Source organism: Nesoenas mayeri (assembly GCF_963082525.1).
Source record: "Nesoenas mayeri genome assembly, chromosome: 1".
Classification (NCBI taxonomy): Eukaryota; Metazoa; Chordata; class Aves; order Columbiformes; family Columbidae; genus Nesoenas; species Nesoenas mayeri.
Window position 1 is genome coordinate 43,714,357 of NC_137541.1, and position 22,143 is coordinate 43,736,499.

General features: G+C 36.9%; 1 protein-coding gene across 3 annotated transcripts in view; it reads left to right on the forward strand.

The window, feature by feature from the left end:
• The window catches only part of ANKS1B (ankyrin repeat and sterile alpha motif domain containing 1B), a gene marked incomplete at both ends in the record, with an annotated part of 434,431 nt that overhangs the window by 152,648 nt on the left and 259,640 nt on the right, over positions 1-22,143 (forward strand). For all 3 annotated transcript variants that reach the window (XM_080342173.1, XM_080342174.1, XM_080342175.1), the window contains 2 exons: positions 3,887-4,023; positions 17,702-17,882. In XM_080342173.1, the coding sequence (XP_080198299.1) occupies positions 3,887-4,023; positions 17,702-17,882 (318 nt within the window). The remainder of the gene's footprint in view (positions 1-3,886; positions 4,024-17,701; positions 17,883-22,143) is intronic.

Here is a 22,143-nt window from a genome sequence, read left to right on the forward strand (position 1 = left end):
AATATGCTCCAGTTACATAATCCTTGTGACAGTTTCTCATGTTTGATGGAGGCAGGAAGGAATATTGTTAGAGCACACTGCAGCTCTATAATTTTTAGCTGCCACATGATCCCAGGAGCCTAATGTTATGTGACTTGTACAGAAACATCTCTTAGTTTATTGCAATTTGAGCCAAGAACTAGAAGAGAATGACAGCCATTAATATGTCCCTGTTGGCCACATCTATAGCAGCTATCAGACACTCATCATGGGAGCTAATCTTTCCTAGGTAAATGTGGTAGGTTCTCATTTTTCCAAGTTCTTTTTGCCATGAAATGTTCCACTGAAATTTACGGGATTACCATTTTGGTTACCTAAGGGGAAAAAAAAATTGCTTTATTTTTGTCACCAGAGGAAGAAAAAGGAAAATGAAAACATAATTATGATATAATTTAATTACAAAATAAAATATACTCAAATCTCTTCGTAATGAAAATATGAGTAGTATATACATAAGCAAAGAAGTCGCCCAAATTTGTCACAGGAACTAATGTGATGGTAATATCTTCTCTCTGATGGAGGATATTTCCCATGTGCCTAATGGGAAGATCATACCGTGAAAATAAACAGTTATCCACTATAAAGAAATTGTTCTCAAGAAACCATTACATGTCAGACACTTCATTCCCTTCAGAAAGTAGTGAAGGAATGAAATACTGAGCAGCTGTATTTTTTTTTTTATGGGATGTTTATTTCAAAGATTTTTTTTTTTTGCAAAACTTTATTTTTAGATTCTAAAAGCACTCTCCTTTTTTGAATTGCCACTTTACTTCGCTTGTAAGAAAAGACTGTAGCTAGTCTTTTTTTTTTTGAGATTGCAGCGCATTATATATGTTCCTGAATTGGTTGTAGTTTTATGCATGCATTGCAGCTGGTAAAGTTTTTCTCAGCCCTATATAGTGGGGCATATAACAGCCCTGCCTCTCCTCAGGAATATCTTCCAATAAATTTTCGTTCCAAGAATGTCACTCCCAGTCAGTTTGATGCATCTCGGGTGGGACTGGGAATATCGCAAGGCTTGAAACAGAATGAAATGGTGAGCAGAAAACCGTATTCGTCACCATCAGCACCAATCTGTATTTCTAACTACCTGTCCTTGGAGTGATGCATGTCTGAGATACTTCCATACCACAAGACCTCCTGATTTCACTTGCAAGGCTTTCTTGTGCTGAACAGCTAAAGGGCAGCTGTGCTACAGCACGGCCACCCAGCTTTCACAGCCATGGAAATTCCAGGACTGCTGAAGTACTGGGGAGTTTGTGTTCTTTACAGGTTTAGCTGTTTGTCAGAGACAATTGTTGTGTTTGTTTCTCCTACCAGTAAGTAAATAAGTGCAGTAACTACACTTAGATTAACGTGGAATGCTTTTCACTCTGGAAGTTATTTCTTAGCTCCCCGGATGGTGCCTGGATTATCATGTCTCGGCAACAGCGTAGTCCCTTGTTTGGCATCTCCACATGCAGTGCAGGGTTATCTCACAGAAATCTCTGATTCTTTGGTCAGGGAGGTTCTTTGATAATTATCTATTGATGAGTCTGTACATAGAGTGTTTTGTAACAAAACAGGATGACACTTCCAGCTCAGTTAGGATGCTGCTAAGACTCATATTTAGCCTTCATCCTCACTATGGGATTTCCAAAGAATATGGCAAGGCCTTGGTGGGATGTCTTCTTGTCAAATCCCAGTCCCTTCTCTGATGAGCTAGGCTTTCAGATCACAGGATACTCATTCACATGCTGCATGTGAACAGTTTTTCAATTAGATACCAGGTCAGACAGGAAAGCGTAAGACAGACTTAAGGCTTTCTGGAATGTCATCCAAGTTCTTCTGTGTCAGGGACATTATGAGGATTCACCTACAGCTCCTTTCTAAGGCTGTCTAAAAATGTGTTTGATTCATTGTATTAAAGCGCATGTATTATTTTCTGAATGAAGTTATTTCAGATCCAAGATTTCCCTGCACACTTGCAAGAAGAGCCCTGCTTTAATACTGCGGACCTAAAGGACTGAGAATTTTGATGAGATACTTTTCAACTGTGTTGGAATTGTCTGTTTCTATGACAGGGAGGGTTCACCCTGTCAGATGTCAGGAAACATCTGAGGTTATCAATGGGGATGTTGCAGTTTCAGATGTCTGCCAAACTGCCACCTGAATTTTCATTTACACCTTCATTAATTGTAATAATGTTGCTGAAACATTTAAATCTGATATTTGCTTTGTAAGAACAGTTTGTCAGTCTGTATCTGACTAGAAACTTTAAGATCTTATCCAGATACCTCATGTTTCTACAGGGAGTATTTCTTAGAATCGTCCATGTTATGTTTTGTAGTACCTGTAAGTTTTAAAGACCAGAAAGTTTACGTTCTTGCAATTATTCCTCATTATTTTATGTTAGCTACGTTAATGTAACTGGATATTTCCTTTCCTTTGGTATCTTTGTTACACTTCCAAGAATTATTCCAGATCAATAGGGCCGAGAGGGAGAAGTTTCTGTCATTTCTTTCATGGTGACATTTGCCACAGTGCTTTCACAGGCATTCGCCTGTGCAGGTGGAGGAGCTCATGTGTGCTCCTGCAGAGGCTGGTTAGGCAAAAGTTCTCCCGCTTACAGCACTGGACCCGCTTTTGTTTATTTGGAGTCTGGGTTTTTCTCTGGAGTGGATTTGCCCACAGAGTGGAAGCACATATTGGAGGTCCATCTCAATTACAAATAAATAGGCTTTCTTGTGTGAACTGTGCAGGCTGTCAGCTGAGGCCTGCAGACATAAGATTTGAATGTAATCATTGTCTTAATGCAGAGCCATGGGTGTTATAGCACATTTAGGAACATGAAGCACATTTTTGTGGCCCACAAATAAAGGTATTCTATAAACTCACAAACACTGTAAAGACCTCTGTAGCCATGCACAGGCAATGGCGTTTTCCCCAGAATCTGAACCAAAGCATTTCTCTAATAATACAGTTCTAAAAGCATGAATTAATGTGGAGCTTTTGATCTCCTGCTAAGTCGTTCTGGTGCTTGGTTACCATCACAGCTGGGAAGCTGTGCCTTATTTCATAGTCCTCTCTATCGTCTGACCTGATTTTCACTAACTTTACATTGTTCAAACAGCATTAAGAACATTTAGAGAAGGTAAGGATGGTATTTTAAGTCCCCTTAATGGTCCTTCACAGTGCCATAAAATGGTAACAGCATCACAAAATATGTCTGAACAGCAGTTTCCTGTGTACCTGCAGGTACATAGACATTTTTAAGCCAGCTATAGGTTGTCTGGCTGAGATACTGCTAGTAAGGTACATACTGCACTGCAAAGCTCTACGGAGGATGGAAATTTCACTAGAGGAGCCAAGTACATTTTCATGCAATTAATCCTTGCTGATCTGTTATGTTGCTCACAGTGTCCCAGAAAGCTGTCACTGGTGGCAATTCACATGCTCTATATGTTTATATAACTTGTTGAGCCTAGGTCTTCTCTGTTAGGCTTTTCCAGGCTGATATATGAGTTGCATTAGAAAGCTCTCTTTTAAGTCACCTGTTTTACAGTGTAGTACTTGGATTCACAATCAGTACTTCACGGTAACAATAGTAAAATATTTGTGTTTGTTTTGTGCCTTACTTTATTTAGGTATAAAAGAATGCTATATGCTGCCTTAACATAGAATGAATGTATGAGCTCATAAAATAAATGTAGATATGCAATACATTCCTTACCAAATACACTTAAATTGCAATAAATTTTTGAAGTTGAAATAGTGTTCTGGGTAGCATTCTGGTTTCAAAATAATTTTTTATTTTAAAATGTATGAAGTATTTGTAAGTTCACATAAATGCTATTTTTATTCACAGATAATGCACCTCAGGTAGCAATTACCGCACCAGGATCTGGTAACCATAGAAACAGCTCTACAGGCCCAACACCTGACTGCTCTCCTCCATCACCAGACACTGCACTTAAAAACATAGTGAAAGTTATTCGTCCTCAGGTAGGTGATCACCATAGCATCCTCTTATTAGCTGTATCTTTCATTTTAGAAGCAGGCTGTGATGCATGCATTTTAAGAGGATATTTTCACTATACACGTATGAATAGTTCAAATCCAGATAAACAGAAAACAAAATAATTTTTGTATTTGGGAAGCAATCTGGGTAGCAGGAGAAGATTTAATATTCTATGAATAAGCCAAACAACATACAGAGAGATATCAATACATTTTTCTTATATCATGAATGATTCTTTATGTAATATTTTGTATTTTTATGCACTATTAGTTTTCTTCCAAGTTTATGTTATGTTTTATGAGTATTAATTCACTGTTACTTTTTCAGGTTTTCTTTTCTCTTTCTGTATCTCCATTTACATGGTCCCACGATGTTTCATATCTTCTTTAGTTTACCTTCTTGTATAGTATTGCTTCTTGATTTTCATCCTTCCTAAATATATGTATTTCTAATAGTGTTTAGTAAACAAGATGCTTAATGCATAGAAGACTTGAGTGCCCCTTGTAATTCTTTAAGCAGTACAGCCTTTTAAAATAAAAACTTTAAAATAAAAAAAAATAAATCTTAGAACTTGATTCAGTAATATAGAGGTAATCAGCATAGAGGAGTTTATCTTGGAATCACAGGAACATAGGATAACATACATCAGAAGGAACCTCAGGGGATTATCTAGTTCACTGCTTAAACAAGCATGACATTATTTGTGTAAAAGCTAGTTGTGACAACTACACACTGAATTGACTAATTGTGAAACTTTTTTGGTCTGAACTCTGCAACTGAGCCTCTTTGATGCTAGTGGATGCAGGCTTTGTTTCATCAGTATGATGGCATTTATGTAGCTTGATAAGTAAGCTGATGGATACATGATATTTTGCTGAGAATTATATAGGGCAGATTGTTTTGATGCTGCACAAGTGAGTGTGTTACAGTGTTGGAGGTGGATCTTCTTTTCAGTACTCATTGGAACACACAGTTCAGAAGGTCCTGCAGGATTAAAGGTAATTACAAGATGCACCTGCCATTTCTCTCTAGAAGCCATTGGTTTCCTGTGGCTGACACTGTCATGGCACAAATATTCTAACAACTGGGTGATGCAGCCCGTCCCTCTGTGACATTAGTTTGGTTTCCACATTCTGGTTTAAATCTAGATTGCAGGGGCTCTAAAATAACAGCTTATTCTCCTTTTCTCTTTTTATAGTTATTCCTCATTTTGCTTGTTCCTGTAGTCTCCTGTCCCTCCCACTCTACACCAGTATAGTACGAAAATGCCTCCTTCCCTCTAAGATGTTTTTTATAGTAGGCGGCAAGCAAACAGAAAGGTATTGGAATATTGTTGGAACAAGCTGTTGTGTGATAGTTTATTGAAAATAGCATGTAAAAAGCTGTTTCCATCATGATATTGCCAACAGATGGACCCAGAACAGTGAATGGTGATGTTATTCCTGCTACTTAACTCTGAATGGATTCAGCAGATTCTGGGGAGCTATTTCCAGATTTAATTCATACCTTTTACTGATTCCCAGTATTCTCACAGTTCTGCAGAACAAAAGGTAGCTGTGCAATATCTACGGACAGAACTTTGCCACATTTGCTAAAATGTCTCTCATGTGGCCCCACATGTGGCATACTTCCTATGCAGAAAACAACAGCAGAAAACCACATGTAGGCTTGTGCTTAATGCATATTGTATATCTATGCGCTCATATACAAGAAGGTGATGCAGTATAGCATTCAGATCCCATTATGCTTCTCCTTTCTCCATGTGTTTTATGCACATTGCTTCAGTATTCTTCCTCTGTTGTTTTTTTTTTTGCTTTTTTTTTTTGTGCTTACCTAACCACCTCCCCCCAAAATCTCAAACCAAGAATTTAGACAAAGAAGTTCTAGATGTTTGCAATGTGATGTTTGCAAACCATTAGTGTTAATTCTGCCTGCATATTTAATTCCTTTATTCCATGCCTGCTGCGTTCAATTACATGGCAAGCTCTTTGAAGGTTAACACAATGGGATTCTATTATTGACTGACCTCTCAATACTCATGTAAAACTAATGAATAGTGTTACACAATGCATGCAAAATAATTAATTTTCTGTTGCCTGCCAGGGCCTTTTTGCACTTTTCTAACAAAATAAACAGATCTATACGAGGATAATATAAATTTCCAAAACAGCTGTCACTCTTTTCCCCTTTTCATATGTCTTATGCATCCAGCACAGGAAGGTGCCAGTGAAAGGCAGGGTGGGAAACTCTTCAGCAGCTAGTTTTGCATTAGGCAGGCTTTGGTAGCTTGGATGAAACTGCCAGGGAAGTCTGGCCTTTCAACTCATATTATTTTCCTTTGTAGCCTTAGTTATCTTTCCTGAAGAGTTGTGTGTATAACAGTTTACCCACAGTGAGGAGAAACACCGTGTTTCTGGGTAAGCAGCAGCAGAGGGGACCGAAGATTCCTTCCTCCCACCAGTCTAGTGAGGAATGGCAGTAGCAGAGAGTGGAAAGAGAAAGCTGGTGAGCTGGGTTTGAAGGCAGGGGTGGGGTCATTCCGCCTCCCATTTTCTTCGGCCTTTTCTTTCTAAGACTGCGTGCCAGCTCATGTGATGGCAGTGCATATACATGCTTCAGCACATGACAGATTTTGAAGATGTTTGTATGAATGTGAGGTTTAGCACAGCACAGTGGCCCCTCCTCTCTCCTCTTCCAGCCACTGTCATACCAAACACAGCTGGCTGGAGACTCTGTCAGCTACAACTGCTGAAGAGTTCCCAGAAGAGGAGGGAGGCTGTGATGCTGCACTGCCAGCCTGTGGGGAAGTACCACAGCTGGGAAGTGTGTGACCGGAACTATCTCATACACAACGTGTGAATCCCGAGGGGTCTGGGTCATGGACAGTTAAGGGATTTCCCAGAGTACACCCAAACTTGTTTTGTCTTTTTCCTTCTAGTTATCTCTTAACCTGGCCTTAATTATTCCCCTTCTTATATTACAAACATACCATCAGGAATTTCTATTTTGCCCCAAACTTTCACTCAGTTTTCTGGAAATTTATCCTTTCTTCCATTAATTATGATGAATTTTGAGGTGAGAAACCTGTGTTTGTTGTGACCCTACCACTCATCTCTTCTGAGATTTCATTGCTCTCTAAAAAACCACCTAAAACTCTCTTTGGATATGTCTACTGTCCTAGTCAATGTACTATTAATAAAGCCGAAGCCTATTTTAACTGAAAGAGCACAGTGCAGCACTCTGGAGAGATACTAACTCAGATCTCAGGGGCAGTAATAAGTTCAATGCTGCAGTGCCACCCACCTCGACTGCTTCCAGTCCTGAAGTTAGCACACTGAATAGTAAATCAGGGATCTGTGTGCTCTTTTATCTGTGCACCGTACCTGTGGCTTCTACTTCTGATCTAAGATTTTGCAAATACATGTTTGTTTTCAAATTTTCACAAGGTCAGTCTCTGAAAAAGATAGTTGATTGACTATTTACATACATGCAGATAAGAAACAAACAATTTATTTCAGGGTTTGACTGACTTGATAATTTTTTTCCAGATTATCCAGACAAGTCTTAGTAAATTTATAACTTAGAGAATTACTAGTTAATGAAGACTTCAAAAAAGTAATACAGTTTAAAGACATAATACTAACAGCTCATGGGGGAAAAAACTGAGATGTGGTAGGAGACCAAGTAGGTTAATGAGTTAACTAAAATCCTCTGAGGTTTTAGGCTTTCAAAGTTTAACTTAGTTATGTTGGTACATATAGTAAAATATAACTTATATTATCAGACATAAATTTTAGAAAGGGATAGTAAAACTGAACTTGTTCTACTACAATTGCAATAGCTCCCAATCTGGATGAAGCCTGAACAAAATTAGGCTGCATGTGATGCTTCGTGTGTTTTTTGTATTAGACACTCAATTTAATAAGACTCTCCTTAATTATTTGTTCAGCTCCATTTGAACAAATAAGCGATATACATAGAGGGGGCAAAGAGCACCTTTTTTCATGAGACTGTTTCTTTTGCCACTGCTATTCACTTATGGGTCATTGGCCAATTCTCATTGAATTCCAACTTCTCACCTTTTAAATTCTGTATTAAAGGTAGTTCAGAATTTACATATTCTCTTCTTGACTTTTTAAGATATATTTCAAACAGCTAACTGTAGGTACAGCTTTTGATGTCTGAATGTGGATTATTTCAAAGTAACTTGAATTTAATCCATCATGAATTTATATTTTTCCTATTTTATGCGAATAACTGAATACCTTAGGAGTGTTACTTCAGTGATATAAAGAGGGCTTCTGATGGAAATACAAAGGAACAGAAAATTTCAGTGTTTCTGACATAATGAAATTTCGTCATCTTGTTCTTGCTGGTTTTACTGCTAAGATCTGCAGTAACCAGTTCATTAAAATATGGGTGTTTTTTCTTGTGGGTTTGGATGTGCTGTCTTTACTTTAGTAATCATTTTTTTTTTCTATTTATCCTTTTTAACCTCTTCAAACAAAGTTACAATTCCATCTATGGTTCATTGTTCCTCTGGCTAAGACATCTAGCAGTATAATAGAAGATAATAGTTTAAATATTAGAAGACAGAATTAATTGTCTCATTTTTCTGCATGCAGCAATAGAATCTTGCAGGACACCTATAGCCTCTGATAGACCTGTCCCACTTGTTTGGGCTACCAGGTGTGCCTTGCTTAATGTGCAACTATTTTGTGCATGCACAATGAGTCTGGCATAACTATGTAGATGTAGTTCTTCTAGGCATAGGGAAAGACAGGGACCATGACATTCCACCCCCTGTAGCAGCCTGGACATGAATGTGCAGACCAGCTATAGGACATTTGTGCTCCAGAAACACTCTAGTTGACCTAAAAAGTGACAGTAATTTATATTCAAGGAAATTATCTCTCATCCTTTTTGGGCTTAGATGCATGAATTACTTTGAACTAAACCAAGCAAAATCATCTTAGAGGCAGCTCTGGAAATGAACAGTTCTAGAAAATTTTCAGAATTAATTGTTCCATAAACAGGATTTTGAACTGGATTAGTGTCACTGTTTCCCTGTGGTGAAATAACCCTTCTTCCTCTCCTCTGTCAACACTCCACTACTGTACCCTTAGTTCTTCCCCAGTGAAATGCATCCCTTGGCATACTTTGGTTGAGTTGGTACATGCCTGTCTCCGCAAACTTCATGAAATCCTCACTGCAGGCTGTTGCACCAGCCCATAAATGTGATGCATCTACTGAACTGGTTTTGTGACACAAAAAGTCTGCTTTGTTGCACTTTACTATAAAAAGGAGGGCTGGGGAACACAGTTACGCAATAGATTCTCACCACTCACTTTCTGAATGAGATCACAGGACAGCTGGGCTGTAAGGACCTTCTTTCTCCTCTGAAGGGCTTTCCGTGCTGTGCCCAAGTTACAACATGCTCAGCCAGGCAGGAAATAACTAGGAAAATCACCATGGAGAAATACCATGCAGGTCTGCTATGCTTCCTGTTTGGGTGCACACTTATTTTTTGGGTATGTTTTGGTGCTGGACTTTGTGCAACCGCATGCTGTGTCTGTGTTTAGCACAAGAGACAAATAAGACTTAAAAAAGACTTTACTGAGAGTTATGATTTTGGAGGGGATCAAACCCATCCTTTCCAAGGTAAAAGCCACCCCTTTGTACATGATTTTATGAAATTCTGGAAAGTGCTGAACATTTGAAAGGTGCTGAGCGTTCCCAAAATGCACTAAAATAAAGATGTATTTAACAGTCCACAGGTGGGCAGATTCAGCCCTCATCATTAGTGTGCCTGGTCTGGAAATTTCTCCTGTGTTATGTCGTGTTTCCAAGGCTTCAGATACCCATTAGGGCTGCAAGCACTTCAAGGTAGTTGGTAGCAGTCAATGACCTTAATTCTAGGTAGAGAGATGTATTTCAGAAATTTATATATACATATATATATATATTTGTTTGTATACCTTTTAAGTGTTTATGTAAATGTACTGCACACAGTTTGATATCTTCTCATTCTAACGATGTTGAAATGAATAAATGAATCAAACAGATAAATAAAGCTCCTAAATAGCCCTTAAAAAAAAAAAAGAAAAAAGAAAAAAAAAAAAAAAGAAACCAAGTAAAAGATAGGCTGTAAATGCTATTAAGATGTAGTTAGCAATTCACCTATTTCTTTCCGAAAACAGGACAGACAGTTATGTTAAATATAAAAATCTGTTATTCTGAAATGCTGACTTCCAATTACAAAAAGGCTATGGTTGCAATTGTCTCACAGGACTGATTGCCCCTGCCCCTCCCATTTTACCACAGAATTAATGGGTAGAAGACAAGTAACAGCCCCAGAGAAGGATATTTAAAAAAAAATCCCTTAGGGCATTGTGACTACTTAGTAACAACATTAACCAAAGTATTATTAAAGAGATGCATTGTAGAAGATCTCCTTTGACAAGTAACTATAAAACATAATTCTATTTAGATTATTTTAATTAGAGCTGAGACAATATGAAAACACAAACACATCTACCCAATACACAGTGCTAATGAAAACAGCAAACAGTATGTGTGAGTGCATTTAATTGCAGTTCAATAGGATACTAAAGCACAAGTATAAATTAAAGTAGAACACTCATTATTGTCAGGAGTGTTATGTTTTTAGAATATCACTTCTACATGCATATGTTTACTTGGCTGAAGTTGGTTGCCTATGTCTCTAGTTTGTTTCCTGATTCAATATAAGCAAAAATCATACATAAGATTAGAATACTTTTCATAGCTGAACTTGTAACAGACTCAGTTGGTGAAATCCTGAGCATAAAAGTAGTTCAGATGCCAAAAGGTAGGTTTGTACATCTACACTAGTAAAATAAGCTGCTGAACTCTGGAAGATTGTCATCTCTACTGTTCAATTCTTAACACGATCCTGGGCATAGTTTTGGTCTTGTACAGTTCTCCCTCTCCAGAAGTGTAGGAATAATGGTGTATCTATCTTCAAAATATGATTACATCTGTCAAAGAGGGAAATTACTACATACATGTTACAGTTTTTAGCATTCAGGACTGCTACGCCTCACAAACAATAGGTTTGCAATTAAAACGAAGGCAGAAGCCAAGGAAAATGGAAACTCGGAGAAGATTAGTTCTTTTCCTTATTTATTCCCAGTCTGATTTGTCATCTGATATAAGACCAGGGGTGGAATATGGAAGAGGGGCAGCAACCCCCTGACGTTTAGTTACTTACTCCAATGGAGAACTAAAGGAGGAGCTATTATAACAGGCACAGAGAACTCTAGAACCACAGGAACAGAAAGCACTTCATATACATGGTACCTAGATTCACATTGCATGACTTTCTAACCACAGGCTACAGGAAGGAGCTATGTGTCCGCCCTCCTTGAGTGTGTCACTACTGGTGAAATGATCAATATATGCTGATGGGCTCTGAGATTATTTTAAAGAAATAAGCACTTGCTGCTCATGCAGGATGAAAGAGGTGTCTTTCTCTAAATTAAAAATCAATGAAACAGAAATTCCTAGGACTTAGGCACTATGATGCCATTAAAAAGGAATTTAGTTTTAAAATGCATTTAGTAATGAAAAGGATCAGCAGTTAAATAACAGTAAGAACTTTTATTTATTGCTGTTTTTTCTTTAATTCCCATGAGCTTTTAAGTTCCCTGTTGTGGCTGCTTGCAATAAACTAAATTAAGATGTTGAGAAGTAAAAACAAGAATGTCAAGACAGGTGCTGAAACTGTCTATACATTATTTTTAATTGTAGTCATAATTTAAGATAAGGTTAAATGAAATGAAAAAATTCGAAAATTAGATTGCCTTAAGATTACCTTATTAAAAAAGACAATGTATCTTCAGCTTGTTTAACATGGTATTTTGAGGCTTGACAGAATAATTTATTCAGGGGTCTAGTAACAGTTCAGTGCAATCTTTCACTTGTAGGTGACACAGATGAATCAAACCCAGATCCATTGTAATCTCCAGTTTTTGCAATTTCAAGGCCACTTGATCATCTTATTTCAGATCCAATAAATCAAATAACTCTCGGCATCAGCATTTACTGATGAGAATGTGTCAGACCTGCTGATTTCTGCAAATCAAAACTGAGGTACTGAGGACAGGAATAAGTGAAGAAGCCTGTCTTCTCACAGGCTGTATTTTACCAACAGAAAGATTAACATTATGGGATTTTATGTAAGTGTACATGAACAAAAGAGACAAAGAGAGAAACAGAGATGGTATATTGAGATGTTGAGACAGAAGACAGAGACTAAGAAATGAAAAAAGTGATGTGAAATTTGTAGTTGAAAGGGGGGGCAGAGATTTAAATTGGATACATTGAAGGACAATGAGAGGGATGTAGTGACTGATGAAGTCAGTGGGAGATAGGACCATTAGGGAGTTCATTTGAGAGACCTTGATGACAAAACCACAGAAAAAGCAGAGAAGCAAGTTTTGGAAGACTAAATAGAACTGGAAGCAGCTTGGGTACTGTGAAGGGTGTTTTAGAGTAAAATAAGAAGTTTTGGAGGGAATATAACACTAGACAGGAGAATACTGAGAAAAATAAAGGAGTGAAAGGGAAGATGAGTGTGTAGAAAGAGAATGGGATCTTAAGAAAGAAGGAAGCTAGAGAAATGGAAATTTCTGAAGTAGGACTGAGTTCATCAGAGAATTAGAAGAATCAAATCATCTGAGCAGGTACCAAATAAGGGATTTATGTGTCCACTTGGCTACACTCATACTGTGTTATGCATGTGAGATGAGCCTGGAGAAGGGGCTACAGCCTCTTACTTTCTTTACTAAGTCTGTATTTTATGTGCTAGCTAGAATTTGAGAACACAGGTTCACTTCTCTGTTCTATCATACATTTTCTACATGCTATAAGCCGACTGAAACCAGTTTTTACATTATGTAGGGAAGCTGGAATTTGGCAGGAGCACTGCAGAGTGTCCTCTAATCTCATTGGTTCTCAGTGATTTAATGAGCCGCACATCCCTTTGGAAAGATCTGTACCATAGTTCAGCACCTGTAAAATGGGGCTAATAGCTCTGCCATAGTGCAAAGGAACATTGTGAGAATTAATTATTTAAAGATTGTGATGCTGCTATGTACACAAATCCAAAGGATGAGAGAAGGTGAAGTCATAGCTTGTACTGCAGAGGACTCCGAAGTTAGATAAATATTTTTATGTTAAATTGAGAACAGAATTTTGCCCTAGCCCCTCTGCTAAATGTTATGTTAAATATATGAATGATCCCTTACATGCTCATAGTGTTATATGTGAGTCATGGCAGCCTTGAATATTCATGGAGCTTCCATTCATGGGAGCATTAAATAAGTTCTTACTTGCCTTTTAAACAGAAAGGCAATTCAGTATGTGTATTTTGATGCCTCTCCTTATTTGCAGTGTTCAAAGTGGTATCTTTCATTGGTAGATGTTTTCTACTGACATGAAAAGATGAAAATATTCTTCATATCACACCTGATTTAAAAGTTATTTGTATCTTGTTATTGCAATATCTTTAAATATTTACATTGATTTATTTTGGCCTTTGTACTGATGATAAGGTCTATTCATTAGCCTGATTTAGTATGCTGTTTTAGGATAGTGTAGGGTTTTCTGGGTTGGTATCATCACAATTGAAATGATAGTCATGAAGAAACGTTTTGAAGTAAATAAAGCCAGTTACTAGAGATATTTATACATAAGTAAATTAAATATATTAATGTAATGAATAAAGTACATCTGCTTAAGGAGAGATCTGCGCGTGGCTATGTAGCATACTTAGTGAGGTGAAGTCAAGCTGTAAGTAAGCTATGATTTCACAAAGGCTATCTAAGTGTATGCAGACTTTCTGAGTAGTATGAGGCAAACATGTAATGACTGACAAAGCTGGCTTTGGTACAAAGCCTAAAGGAAACATCATCTCTTTGGGACAGAGTTTTGTATTTGCACAATCTCCACAGCTATAAAACCTTCACCCCTGCCTTCATTGGTATTCCATATAGTAAATAATCTTCTTAGAATTATTCAGGGCCTATCTGAGGACATCTTGGTAAATATAATTTAAAAGTGGCTTTGGCAGGTGAAATCCAGGAAACCAAGGTACAAGACTCCAGTAAGTGACTTGTTAATTGCTGGCTACAAATTCTGCCAATAAGACTAGAATTTGTCTCCAGATTCTATAATAACAAGGGAAGTAAGGTATCCAGTGTGTCTACATGTGAGCTAGAGGCGGGATTCAGTCTGTACATAAGATTCTTTGTCTGATTCGGATATCTGATCTCCTGTCATGCTTAGCAGAGGTGTAAGATTCAATTCAGTTACTAAAAATAAGCATCTAATGTCATTTGGGGTGCCATAAATGTATCTTGGACATGCACGTGTAGGCTGTGAGATATAACACGGGACCTACATAGGGGAGAACTGCACTCTTCTGGGTGGCAGCTGAAGGCCAGGTGGGATGCCCTAGTGCATCTCCAGTGATGGCAGATATATGTATTAAGGCAAGTGACTAGGGTGAGGTGAATTGTTCTCTGGACTCTATTGGTTGTATTGACTAGATCTCAGTTGACTGTAATGGGAGCTTAGATACCCAGTATAGATATAAACAGCTATGTTATTAATTTAGTTATCTAAATCTGGAACAGAATTATCCTAAGTGTAGAAATAATCCATTTTTTTTTCTACCATCTTTGTGCAAACTGTACTTTAGAGAGACACAGGCAGAGGCATGCAGTCAACACAAACTGGTTTACTGCATCTCTCTTGGCATATATTAATGAACAACTAACATAATGTAACAACATAACATTTTACAGGACCCAGCAAAGGTGCAAAAGGCTCCTCTAGTTAGCTACAAAGGCTCAGATGCTAGATTCCTGTGTAATTATGTAGAAAAATTATTGGCGCATGTTGACAGATGGACCTTGTTAACTCCAGACAATATAGCAGAAGTGTTATGCTGTAGAGCACTAGAGGCTGTGTGAGATTCTGTACAAAATCCTTAGACTGGAAAAATATATTAAACTGAGATACGTTTCTCTGAATTAATAATAATAATGTCGAAGCTCAAAATAATACAGGAGGTATTTTGTATTTGCATTTTGACATGAGCAGACAGAAAGCATGTTTCTAGCTTCCATAATCATCTTTGAAAATCACTCTCGATTTCTATCACTAACATGTGTCTCCAGAGCAAGTCATAGCTATTTCTTGATGGACCTTTTTTTAAAATCTATGAGCACTTGCAAAGTAACTGATCTGTAAAAGAAACTTCAGAAAGGTTTGGGGTTTTTTTTGGTTTGTTTCACCCCTCTACCCCACCCAAGACCTTGCAAGTGTTTATTAGGAAACTTTTAAAAGATGTTAGAAGAGCTTGTAATACTACACTGAGGGGTAGTGAAACAGCTGATCAGCCTTAAGTTAGTAAAAGTCTGTATGATCCATCGGATACTGCTTTCTGATTCCAAGAAAGGGCCACCCAGCGGCTGAAGGCCTGTCTGGACAAAGGCCAGAAGCAATTCCTTTTGGAGCTGCTTGGGAAGACAGAACTGGACCTTCCCAACTACCCTTCTAGGTATGAACTGTCTCAGTTTAAGAATAACCAGAGATCATACACAACATGTTGCTTGAAGGGGCACCTTTTCAATTCAGAAGCTGAGGTCCTCCAAAACCACCACAACAGTGTTGCTTGGGAAATGCCCAGGAACATGTTTCTGAATAACTGGAGATCTTTTTCAGTCTTAGAAATAATTAGGTCATTGATGAATTTGTTGTCTAGCAAAAGTGTGCAGTTTAGGTTTAATTAATACACATTAATATTTTTCGGCTGATCCGAGAGTTGTTTTGGCTCAGGTCCCAAACAATGACTTTTAACCAGACTGTTTGATGTTGGAGTCTGTCCCTGTTCATTGAACCCTCTCATTAAATTACTAGCCCTAGGTGTCAGCCTTTCAAAGCAGAAGCTGGTTTTAATTATTAAAGCAAGTAAATCCCCTCAATAGACCGTAGATGAGCTCCAGATGAATGCCCAAATTTACCCTTTGCAATTTTTCTCAGTTTTAACAGGACACAGTTAATTCACACGGTGCCCAACACAACTTTAACAAACAATCAACGCTATACAAACCTAAGTCTATTTTTTTGTCTGACATACCAATAGAAAGAGTGAATTTTTAGTGTAAACAGTCTGGTTCTTTATTTGTAACACAAACATTGCAGGACTCATAACCTAAAAATGAAATAGACTACACACCAAATTGAAAATTACTCCACTGGGATAGACTGTATTTTAACAGGTAGTTCTAAGTAAGGTGAATAGCTTCGTGGTTCAAGGATGTTCTTATTGCTCCCAGGGCAGTAATTTGGTCTTGACACTAGTAAGTACCAAATTCTTGACCTTTACAAATATTCTTATCTGTTAAGCCTGGCATGCTAAAACAAGAAAAGTTAAAGCACCCTTTGCTCTCTTTTTTCTATTTACTTTTCCCAGCTTTAGTCATCTAAAGCAGCAGTTCCTGAGGTATATATCTCAGGATATATATTTTATGTATATATAAAATGCATGAAATAAATATACAGATAGCTATACATCTGGATGCAGGGCCTCCTGTGTTTTAGAGGAGGCATTTAATGTTTCAGGTCATTGGCCTTGAAACATCAAGGAGCATCATGGGGTTAGGATATTTGGCAGCCAGGTGAGTGCTGTGACAGACTTTAGCATGACATAGCAAACCATCAGTGGTCTGTGGCTTATAGTCCACCACACCGATCACTAAAGTTACAAGTAGTGCAGAGCAATGAGAATGGATCTATGTAGAGAAAGCTGTTGCTGACCTGATGATCACACTGTATAGGTTTCATTGGTTTTAATGTAGGTTGGCTTTAGTCTGGTCCTATGGTCAAAAGGCCATAAGGAGTTGAACCACATTTTATACAGTCTACATCGTACCTTATGGTGTAAACGCACCCAAGAGGAGTGAGTTTCTCGCACTCTGCAGCTGCTCTGCAGTCTAAGGCAGAGCCTTTAAGTGGGGTCAGTGCAGAGGTCCACTTCAAAAGTAAATGTTTGATACAAGCTAGTATCAAGTTTTTCGCTGTTCTTTGAAAACTCATGAAGAAATTTTGATTTTCATGTTTCTTTTTTAAGCTTTTAGACATGTCAGTCTTTGAATATTTAAGGCAGCCCTTCATAAATTGCATGAACAGCAGAGGGTTGCATTCAAGTGATGAGTGCTTGTTATTATTTTGTAAATTTCTTTATACAGGCATCAGCGGTCTAATTGTTTTGCAAGATGTACCCAGCAATGCAGCTGGTGAAGAGCTCACTTTCTTATCAAAAGATGATCGAAATTATTACATGCAAGGCTGTAAAACCCTATTTTATTTTGAATTAAATTGATTAGAATGAAGACATGCATTTATTTCTAATGAAGATTGATCTACATATTGGAAGAAAATTATCTCTACATTACCACAGCTTGTCGTATGAAATGATTTTTACTAGTACTATTTAAACCAAATAAAAACAGTAAAAAGAGAGAAATCCTGGGTAAATTTATTAAAAGTCAAGTAATGAAAACTACACAAAATGTCTGTATTTTTCATGCCAAACTTCTGTTTTTCTTGTAGCCCAAGCAGCGCACATCAATAGTATCTTCTCTGGAATTTCACCGAATGAATCACAGCCACAATTATTTTGAAATCAACTCATCCATTGGCTGTACAAGTTTTATTTCTACTCCTGCAATCAGTCCGGCTAACTACTCCTTTGGATCTCTGGAACACAGTGTTGAAGAGAGAGAAGTTCCAGGTATAGAAAATAAAGCTTACTTTGCCTATCAACAAAGCTATATAAAACTACAGGTCTGTGGGTTTAAGCTGGAGTTGCTGTTGTACTTGGTAGTGAAACACATTTATCAAAACCACACAAAATTATTCCTGATTTCTTTTTTCTGCTGCTCAACAAAGGGTTCTGGTATTTCATGACCAATGTGATTAAATTATACTTTTTCCTGAATGTTACGTTTTGAATAAACCAGATTTTGTTTTACAGAAATACCTAGAATTTAGGTATTATAGTTCTTGAAATTATGATGATTGAGGTACACATGTACTTTCATCCTTGAGTGGTCAGCATACTCTAATATGAATTTTAAATTGAAAAAATGTACTTAGAAATCATTATTTAACCATCAGTAAAGATGAGGGAGGGCAGATTTCTAAATAACCTGACATTATTTCTGCATTAGTTATGGGATTCATTAAAGACAAACTTTAATATATTTACTTTGATGATAATAATTGAATAGCGTGATAGCGTGATTGTAACTGTGAAGGTTTTCTATGTATATACAGGTTTACCTAATGAAAATGCTTTAAAAAGTATTAAAATATTTTCTTCTCAGATCAAAACCTTAAGAGCAAGAAAGTGTCAGTAAACTGTACATTAAGCTACTTCTATCCCTTCAGATTTCATATGCAAGTTGCTTTATTTAGGCTAAACCTGAAGCAGAAGGGTATAGTATTTGGGAAAACTGATGTATTGAAATAAATGTCTGATAGCTAGTTTATATGATCTGCAGATGGAATTATTTCTTTTAAAGGGATACTATATTTAAGATCTTAATAGAAGCAGCTTACTATAAAATAAAAATAATAATACAAATGTTGAAATTCAGTACAGACCTATCAGTTGGCTTCTGTAGCATTTGTCTTCAGATGAGATGAATCTTGTACATTTCTGGTTGGTAGGGGTTGAAAATTCTGAAAACCATTGCTTTTAGATGGTCAAAAAATCAATTTCATAGCTAGACCAAAGGAAAACTATATTGTTAAAGAACTGTTGTGAAATAAGAGTGAGATATTCTATCAGTTATGATGAAGAATGGATTGAAAAGATCAGAGGTTATTCATATTGTTTTTCATAGACTGACTGTGTCATCTTTGAAACTAAAGGATGTCCTTATATACATGGATATAGCAAATCTTTTCAAGCCCAACTGGAAATAATGGATTTGTATGGTATCTTTTATTCCTAGTTGTAGGGTCATTTGATTCTTCAGGGTTTTGGATTTTTTGTTGTTATTGTTTTTTCTACTCTAAATTCTCTTCAGTGATCGTAATGTTATTCTGGGTAGTTGAATGATACTAAATATGTCTTGATGTTTAAAAGCAAAAATAAGAAAACAAAAAGAACATTCATTGGAGTTAGATAATGAACTTCTCCAGATTTGGGCTGTTGCACAGTTCTGGTTAAGTTCTTAATCATATCTGGATTTGCCTTACTTTTATCTCCTTTGGTTAAATTTACAATGGACTGCACTCAGTAGCTTTTAATCACTGCATTTCATTTGGTCTGAAATTGGAATGATAATCTCATGGTTATTAGAACTCTACATTTCTAATTTGTGGATGATTTGATTTAAGAATTGAGTGGAAGCTGAGCTTCCCCTTGTCTCTGCCTAGAAAGCTGAGCAAAAATTAACAAAGGCAAAATGACTGATTCTGGAGTTCTGGACATCTTTTACAAGTTTCTCAAGACTACAGTTTACCATAAGTAAATCATTCATTTACTATTAGTAAATGAAATCATTATAGTAGAAGTACAATTCCTCCTCCTCAGATGGTTTCTATCCTAGAATTGTTTAAGCAATATCTTCACTGAAAGGTTCCTTGTTCCTTTTACAGACCTACAATGACAACAATTACAATTCATCATATGTCTTGATTATAACCCTCTGAATTGCCAGCTTATTCTGAAAATTCGTGGAAGATTTGCACCTTAAAAGAATGTTTAGTTCAGTAACAGCTGAGGATTTGTGCATATTTTAGTGTTTCCTTCTATATTATATTCTTGGGTGTTTATGTCTGTCTGTTTTTTTTTTTTTTAAAGCATCATTGGCAAAAAGCAACTAATTATTTTTTCATGCTTGTCAAGGTCAAGGGTCTTCTGGTTGACCAGAAAGAAACAATATACAGAAGGAACTCATTTTCATAGTAATTTCAGCTAGTAGTTTTCTGTCGCCTTCTTCGAAACAATCAAAATGCTTTTTGTGGAATTTCTAAATCAGGAACTGCCATATAAATATGGCCTTAGTATTTCCCTACTCAATTTCAGTGCTTTTTAAGGGTTTTTTGGGGGGGAAACTTGCAATGGTGCATTATCATTCAGATGAAAGTTGGAGATGCATACAACAAAATAATTATTCTAATTCTAAAATAATTATTTTACCTCTACTTCCATGGTCTGCTACCAAAGAAGAATCTATCTCTTGTAACTTTTATAAATTAGAGAAAATTCCTCTTTATATTTGAGGATCACAGTTTTACCCTTGGTGTTTACTAGTTCCCTACAATCCCCAATTTGAAACTGGGATCGGGATTTTCAGTAAGTATATTTTTATCAAATAAAAAACCACTGAACTCTACCACAGCTCTATATTATCTGACTGACAGCATATGACTACATTTTGTGATTAGTTAGCTGGAGAACAGACCGCATATAATGGTAGGCATGTGCTTTAGCTTTGGGATCAGATGGCCTTGTAGCATAAACAAAACCATTTATGTTGCCTGCATGGATGGCGGAAGATACCTTAATATCAGTTTGCGTGAAACTAAAATGAAAGGATAAAGATTCTGTTATTTGTTTTGAACTTTGATTGGTGAAGAACCTGCAATAAGTTTATGGAAACACTTTTCTCACTGCAGTATACGTAGGGCAGATTGTGAATGCAGCTTTGGCATGGCCAGTTTTCACAGCTTTATTTGCTGCAATAACATTGACTTCATAGAAGTAAATCGAATTCAGAGTGAATGATCATAGCATTGCATTTCACCTCAAGTTAGAGGCCAGTGGATCCAAATAATGTCACCTACTGGTGTTAAACTTTCTGTAGTAAAAGTGAGTCCACTCCATTACACAAGGAAGCCGCTATGTATGTAAATCTGTCATGGTGAGATGCTATTCATTATCTTGATCATCTGAATACATGTTTAGTAGTTTTTTTGTATGATTACACAAATGAAATATTGAAGACCTGATCATTTGTAAGATGTTCCTCATATGACTTTGACCAGGTAACAAAGACCACTAGATGTGCAAGATCATTCACTCCAGAAGAGGGCAGTCTGGGCTTTCAGGCAGATGCCTCTCTAATATCATAGCTCTATGCCTTGTTGTATACATCCATGAAGTTCTTTTGAAACTGTAAATCTTAAAGACTGAGTGCGGCAAAATCGTGGCCATCTTGGTAATGTCATCTTGGCATAATCAACACTTGCAGCAGAAACTGTCACTCTGGATTATTTTATTTTTCATTTCTGCTTGAACAGTCAGAATAATGGATCTTTCTCTAACCCTTATTAACTTCATTATGTCTTCTTGTACTGAGCATAATTGGGCTGTGAAATTAAAAAGACAGTTCTGCACATGTTCTTGTTCTGTTTCAGATCAGAAAATAGATCTGTACTCAGATGGACGTATGCAGAAAAATGTCAGCAGTTGTCTGTAGGTAAACACATTGTAATCAATTTTCAGTCCGTGAATATCTTTACATTTTCAGTAAATTCTGTATACCATTCATTGTAAAACAGCATACAGTTTTTCTTGCATCTTGGTGTGGTACCTAAAGGTATTTAATGAGTTTCTCTCTTAGTTACAGAGTTTGTCTCCACTGTGGGACCTTAATGTAGTTCTTACTTTTTTTACATGCCTTGTTTTCTGACTTTCTGAGTAACATTATTTCATTTATCTAAGAAGGCTACATTGTTCTTAGGACAACCCAGAATGTACAATTTGAGAATTCAATCTTTAAAATGTGGACTAACATCTTTTCTCTTCTACAATGAAAAAGCAATATTTGAGTCCCACCTTAGGTTTCTTTTAGAAGTGTCTTCAGATCTTTCTTTAAAGTAAATATCTGATCACATTGTTTTGTCTCACAAGCCTGATTTTTCTGAAGCAAAATCAGCTCTACACTTCAAGATAAGCTTGCAGTTTTATCTTTCTTTTTCATGGCTGCTAGAAAGTATTAGAAACTTGGTTCATAGGTGTGGTCTAAAATTCCTGG